This window comes from Aulonocara stuartgranti (assembly GCF_965226115.1).
Source record: "Aulonocara stuartgranti genome assembly, chromosome: 5".
NCBI lineage: Eukaryota > Metazoa > Chordata > Actinopteri > Cichliformes > Cichlidae > Aulonocara > Aulonocara stuartgranti.
This window is the reverse complement of record NC_138943.1, coordinates 17,905,410-17,912,190: the sequence shown is the minus strand read 5'-3', so window position 1 is coordinate 17,912,190 and position 6,781 is coordinate 17,905,410. Positions and strand designations below refer to the sequence as shown.

The 6,781-nt window shown below is 42.8% G+C and overlaps 1 protein-coding gene across 1 annotated transcript in view; it reads left to right on the top strand.

Moving 5' to 3' along the window:
- Nucleotides 1-2,853: 2,853 nt before the first annotated feature.
- The window catches only part of syn2b (synapsin IIb), a 116,522-nt gene continuing 112,594 nt past the window's right edge, over nucleotides 2,854-6,781 (top strand). Inside the window, exon 1 of the mRNA XM_082534731.1 lies at nucleotides 2,854-3,842. Within this exon, the coding sequence (XP_082390857.1) occupies nucleotides 3,415-3,842 (428 nt within the window). The 5' untranslated portion in view covers nucleotides 2,854-3,414. The remainder of the gene's footprint in view (nucleotides 3,843-6,781) is intronic.

Here is a 6,781-nt window from a genome sequence, read left to right as displayed (position 1 = left end):
ATTTACAAAAACCCTTAATATCATTCACTCCGCTAGAAATACCACCCTGTATTGTTTGTTGTTGTCCAATGGAGATGGAGAAGGATCACTTTTTTTCTCCTGATGTTTTACAGCCATGTTTTTCAAGAAACAGTGACGTACACAGAAGGGCTCAATGTGCTCCTCTGGATCTGTGTTTTGTGTAGACGGCAGTGTGTACGTGTGAGGATGTGTGCGCACATGTGCCAGTGCTTGTAATGTATATAGCCTTGTGTCTGTTTTGACAGATGAGAAATGCTGCAGGCGTAGTGGGTTTGCTAAGTCTGCTCATCCTTACTGTTTTTCAGGAGCGCCGAACAAATCATACTGTCTCCTTCCAGCTGTAGCAATACTATACTCAACAATACTTACTCAAGTCAGCTCTGGGGTGATTGAGAAATTCTTTGGTAAATCTTATTTTTTTTAAAAAAGATGCCCTAATGGCTTAGAGGTTAGGCTGCATATCACGTGGGCATCACTGTTTCGCCTCTCAGCTGTCAGGACCTTTGGCTTTGCTGCATGTCATTCTCATGTTCTCTTCCCCTCATTTCCTGTTTATCTCTCCTGCCCTGCTGAAATAAAGCCCTAAAAGTGTTTGTTGAAGATGATGATTGCAACAAATCTATTCTACAAATACCAGAATATTCTTTTTAAGTGCTAAAGAAAAGTAATAATTCAAGAAACCTTTAGCTCCACGAATTACCGCAGAGCTTTTCTTTGACTTTGTTACCTGCATAGTTTTTCCCCATATTTATTATATAACGGCTCTCTGGAAACGTGTTATGTGATGTGTGTAAGTGTCATGAAACATGTAGGCCAGCACGAGCTTAGGATGTCGCTACAGTTCACACTGCAGCTCTGTGACTCACTCTGGCTCTCTTCTGGTTCGCTAAACAAAGCCTCCCTCACTAGACCTGACTCATCGTGACTTGCTACAAATGTGAATCCTGCATGTTATGCAAAGAAGCCGAACAGAGATCCATTAAGTCTTTTATACCCCCAACATACTACACTGGGTTACTTGTCAAATCTGCCCTTGATCATTTCTTTCTTTTTTTCTTCTTTTCTTTATGTAACTGAAAGCAGGGTCACCTTTTTCTGTCATCAGCACTTTTTCAGGAACGGTGAACATCACATAAATTTCAGTGTACCCTTGAGGTATTTCTCTCCAACCGAACATAAGGGGATAGTAAAAGACGGGTGCTGGTGGCTGACGGAAATTGGTTGTATAACGTGCACTAATCTAAACAGCAGTCACTACTCGCCTGAAAAAAATATGTATCCATTTGAGGAGCTTAGACAGCCGTTGAAAAACAGCCTCTCAGTTTGAAAATACATTTCCATCACTTGAGAGTCTATCGTTGAAAACAAAAGCTTCCAGAAATCTCAATTGCTGACATATAATGAGAGGTTGGACATGATAAATGGTAGTGGGCTAAATTGGTAAGACTGCTTTCCATCCTTTAAGAAATATTTTCCCACTGAAGATGAGATGAAAGCGGTGTACTGTAGGTCTGCATTTTTCTTCTCGCTAATGTGGCTCAGACATGTGTGGGATTTTCTTCCCGCATGAATAATCGTCTTTCTCCCTCTTTGTCCTGTCGTCTTTGGACTGTTTTTTTCCTTCTTTTTTCTTTTTTTGGGAGCAAAGCTTAGAGTAGCAAATATTGCACTCCGCTCCTGCTGCCGATGGCTTTCAGCAATCGTGCTCTTCTCATGGCCTGGAATAGTGAATATACAATGAAGCTAGACATAGGCTGGAGATAGTCGTTTAGTAACGAGAAGCGTATGACTCAGTTGTTTGTGTGTACGAGTTTGTGAATGTGGTATCTATTTGTTTACACCCTTTATCGATGCTGTAAACAAAAATTGAGATGTGCTGCTGATTTGCTGTATAAACAGATGTAGTCAGCACAGAAATGTACCCTTTCAAGTGGCTGCATAACATGCTGATGCTGAATTGCCCTCAAGTTAAGTAAAATTGGGAAAATCTTACTGATATCATCGCACATCCTGTTACAAAGATCAAAGTAAGGTGAACCTAAATGTCATACCTATATCGCTACCAAGAGCAGATATGTTTAGCCAATACCACCATTAAAGAATAATATAAAAATCTGTTAATAAAGTCTAAAAGATATAGATGCATTTCTGCCCTTCTCTGGTTTGCCTTTCTTTTCCTGTCCTCTTGTTCTCTACATCTCAGGTCAGTTTTATTGTGCACAAATCATAAACTCACCTTAAGGGGCTTTACAGTATGTACGTGACATCCTCCTTTCACTTTTGATCCATAAAAAAAGATCTGGCTAAAAAAACAAAAATCATATTTACCATTGTAACTGGAACGGGGACACATATAAAACAGAGAGAGACAAGGACAACATGGAAGCACAAGGCAGAAAGACAATGAGCTACTTCTCCACTGTATTTCAAATCATCCCTGCCATTTGTTATGCCGCATGCTTTTAGTGGTAGTGCACTGGCAAGGATACCATCCTAGAGGAGGTTATGTTTTTTCTATTAGAATTTATCTGCTGTAGCAATGCATCAGCGAGCTGACGTTAGATGGTGGGGGGAAAAGATTCAGGGAAGACATGCTGCACAAGCGGCTGAAAGATGGATGGATGGTGGGGGAAGAAGGTGGGGCTTGCGGAGAAGGATGGATGGCGTTTCCATCTGTGAACTCCACCTTATGCACGCTTGCAGGAAACCCCTTCCGCTGATTGCACACGGCACACAGCGTTACAAGGCTGCAGCACGACACATGAACGTAATCTGTGATGTAGGAGGATGATGACAGGAGAGAGGAGGAGGGCGGGGGAGGGGGGGCAGCCAGCGAGCACAGCGAGTGAGAGAGTGAGTGAGGGAGAGGAAAAGGGCACGTAGAGCATGAGCGAGTGAAAGGGTGAGATAAGCGGAGAAAGCAGCATCTCTTGAGTACATTCAGCTCGCAGCAGCACAGTAGGCAGGAAGGCAGAGTGGAGGGGGGAGAGCACCAGCACCTCACCAAAGGGGGCGACACCACACCTCTATCTCCTTCTCTCTCTCTCTCTCTCTCAGACACACACTTTCACACGTCACACACGCACATTTGTGGGGAGGCGTGAGGCTCAGCAGGAAGAACACCACATACACGCGTGCTGTTTCGCTGGCTTAGCTGCACTTTGGAGAGCTGTCTCTTGAAGACTGGACCAGAGCTGTATCCATCGCTTCATCCATCCTTTCCTTCCGCAGAGGCAGCTCTCGGACACGCATCCCTCGATCATTTGGACTGACTTGCTTTCTGTCACTCATCCGACCGCTGATCAAGCCTGCCTCTGCTTTCACCCCGTTCAGACCTAAAATCAGAGGAGAAACTAACTGACCGACTGAGGGACCCACCTTTCGACCGCAGTCATGAACTTCCTCAGACGCCGTCTCTCTGACAGCAGCTTCATGTCCAACCTTCCCAATGGCTACATGACAGACCTCCAGAGGCCTGACCCACCTGCTCCTCCTCCCCCCACTGCCTCCTCCCCTTCCCAGCAGGGTGCAGCGCCGGCTCCTGCCCCGTCCCCAACCAAAGCTCCAGGACCGACCCAGGTGCCGGCCAGCTCTCCTGCAGCTCAGGAGCGGCGCCCTAGCCAGCAGGCTCAGCAGCCTCAACAGGCCCAGTCCTCCACCAGTGGTTCCTCTGGCTTCTTCAGCTCCTTCAGCTCCATCACCAATGTGGTCAAACAGACAGCCGCATCTGCTGCTGGCTTTGTGGAGCAGTCGGCTCCCTCTCCATCCCTCTCCAAGAAGTTCAAGATTCTGTTGGTCATTGATGAGCCACAGCATGAGTGGTAAGTGTTCACTGGGCTGATTGGCAGAGGGTTTTCCAAATGCTTGATGGGGAAGCTGAAGCTATCAGCAGTAGAGCTGAGTGCTTTTGCTGAAACGAAACTTGAAATTTTAGTGACCTGTTAGAGACAGGCACACTGTGTCTGAGCTTTTGGAAGGCTCTTCAGTTTGGTGAAATAAAAATATTTGCTTCATCATCAGCCAGAAAGAACATGATTTACTGTAAAAAAGAAAGAAAGAAATAAAACAAAATAGCCAAGTTAAGTGTGGGTGTATTGGCTTTATACTGACTGGCACTGATCAATATAAATAAATGCTTTACAAATTCCAGTAAAGTTGCTACACACACTCAAATGAATCCTTCTACCTTTTTTCCCTGTAGTTTGTATCTAGCTTTAAAATGAACTTTGCTTCCTTGCTGAAGCTGCTCCCAAAATAGAAACAGGTCTGTTAATCCAAACAGACACGTCAGATTTTCTCTTGGGTTTGGATTCAAACGTCTCACCAGCCAGCAGTGTTACCTGTCTCAGTTCCTGTGAGGCTGTCTTAGTGTGTGTGTGTTACAGAGGTCTGAGTATGACTTGCCATCCCTTGACAGTACAGGTTGGTTAACAGGAGATAATCCTTATGCAATGAAGTCATACATCTTACACTGTCATAAAACAGCGTGTAGCCCTGAATAAAACACAGTCTTCTGCAAGTGAAATGGAAGCCGTAGGCTACGTATTGTTGCTAGTCTACTTGCTGCTTTCTGTCTCTGCGCACCTTTAAGCTATAAATGTTTTCTTAAGTGGATGTTGATGTTGGATTTTACAGCTGTTCAGCACTGTCGTTATCTAAGTGTAGTTTAATCTTGTCAACCTTTCATTGAAAAATGGCAGCCTCCTGAGACACTTGTGACCTTTTCTATTTATTGGATGTCCTGCAGTGTTGCCATTTAGCAATTACTGCTTAGTAGCACAGATAAAAGTGAATATGATGCTAGATTGATATGGTTGAAAGCTCCAAAACAAGGAAATAAGTGGACTGTGATTTTTAGTGGGTCAAGTGAGTCAGTGGGTCATTTGGAAGACACATTTTCAGTACATTTACACTGGATGAAAGTGGACTCCCTCATTCGCTGGACTCATCGGGCACTTTGTTAGGTGCACTTTGCCTTTTGCCTTCAGCATTGCCTTAATTGTTCATGGCATAAGATCAACAAGGTCCTGGAAACATTTGTCAGAGATGTTGATCCATATCGGCATGATGGCATCATGTAAGTGCTGCATGTTTGTTGGCTCCCCATCCATGAGCCAATCTTGTGTTTTACCACATCTCAAAGGTGCTTTTTTTGACTGACATCCGTTGGCGTAAAGGCCATTTGAGTACTGTAAACTCATTCTCACGTTCAGGAAACCAGTTTGAAATGATTTCAGCTCTGTGAAATGGCACGTTGTCCTGCTGAAAGCAGACATCAGAAGATGGGTACACTGTGGTCATAAAGGGATGGACATGGTCAGCAACGATATTCAGGTAGACTGTGGCGTTTAGACAATGGCCAGTTAAGGTCCCAAAAGCAGCCTCGGGCCTTTTACTGTGTGCTTCCCCCTGTTCTCTCGCGACCTTCATTTCAACTGTCCTGCCAAAATAAAGGCCAAAAAGTACTTATTTCGAGAAATTTAGACTTATTTATGGCCTGAGTTTTTTGTTGTTAGGTGAGAGGAGTGGCATGAATCCAATTCTGTTTAAAGTGGAACTGTAAAGCATTTTGACTGCTATCTATCTTATGATTTGGTAAGTGTGAATTAAAGACAATAAATAGTTCTCAACACAGTCAGTGCAGGATTATCTCTTCAGGGTACAAATGTGTGGAATCAGGCATGAAAATTGAGGTTCCACTATTCTGTGCCGACTGAATGTGACTCTATGTTATGGTAATGCTGTAGTTCATACTGGGACTGTTTTGGTGGCTTATGATTGGACGGCTGCCATCCATGATGTGGCAATCTGAATGTGAGACACTGCCTTAATTCATAAAAGACATTTGAATATGTGGCTCTAGTTCGTATAATCCATCCTTTTTACAAATTTACAAAGACCAAACAGAATGTCTCTTTTTATAGTGGTCTCGAATTGTTATCGATCATATCAGACTGTGCGTGGTAATAAGAAATCTGGTTTTAGCATATGTTTGAATGCGTGAGCGAGTGCTGTTGCTGGAATTTAAGCTCCAGTTTGATAATCATTTATAGCTATTTTGGTTCCAGCTATGAATAATGTACTCTGGATTTGCAAAAACTCTTTTGTGGTTTATGGTTACTCAACTCTAAATGCAGGTTTACAGTATGCAATTGGACACTGTCGTTGCCTCGGCTCACACAAGAAAGATTTTATATCGTGTAATACAAAATTAGTCGCAGGTCACAGGCATCTTTGGTGATGCCAAGAAAGTAAATATGATTCACAGCAAACACAATATAATGGAATGAATTGGCAATTTCACTGGCATAATTTCAATGGCCTTTTCATTTTGTTTGTACACAATCTTTCTTTCAGAGAACACAGATTAAATATTAATGTTTATTCATTGGGAGCGATGGGTAGACTGAGCTTTCCTTTAGGCATGAGGACTAAAGAGGCATTCTGCTAGACATTATTGATTATCCATCAAGAAAGAGCGGGCTTGAGGCTCTTAGTGATATAAACTGAGAAACAGAGAGTAAAAACTGAAACTACTGCCTCTAAAATGAACCTGAAGGCCAGTCATCACTCATGCATGAGAGGAAACAGTTTTTTCTTTCTGTATGTGCCAATAATCAGGGCATTTTTGAATCAAGAATCTGAATTTATGATCTCCTTTATTATTAGATTTTCTTCTTATTTTAAATAAAACCTTCCATACATTTAATTTTCTTTAAGTTTTTACAACTTCGTACTAACTTTTTTTTTTTTACCACTT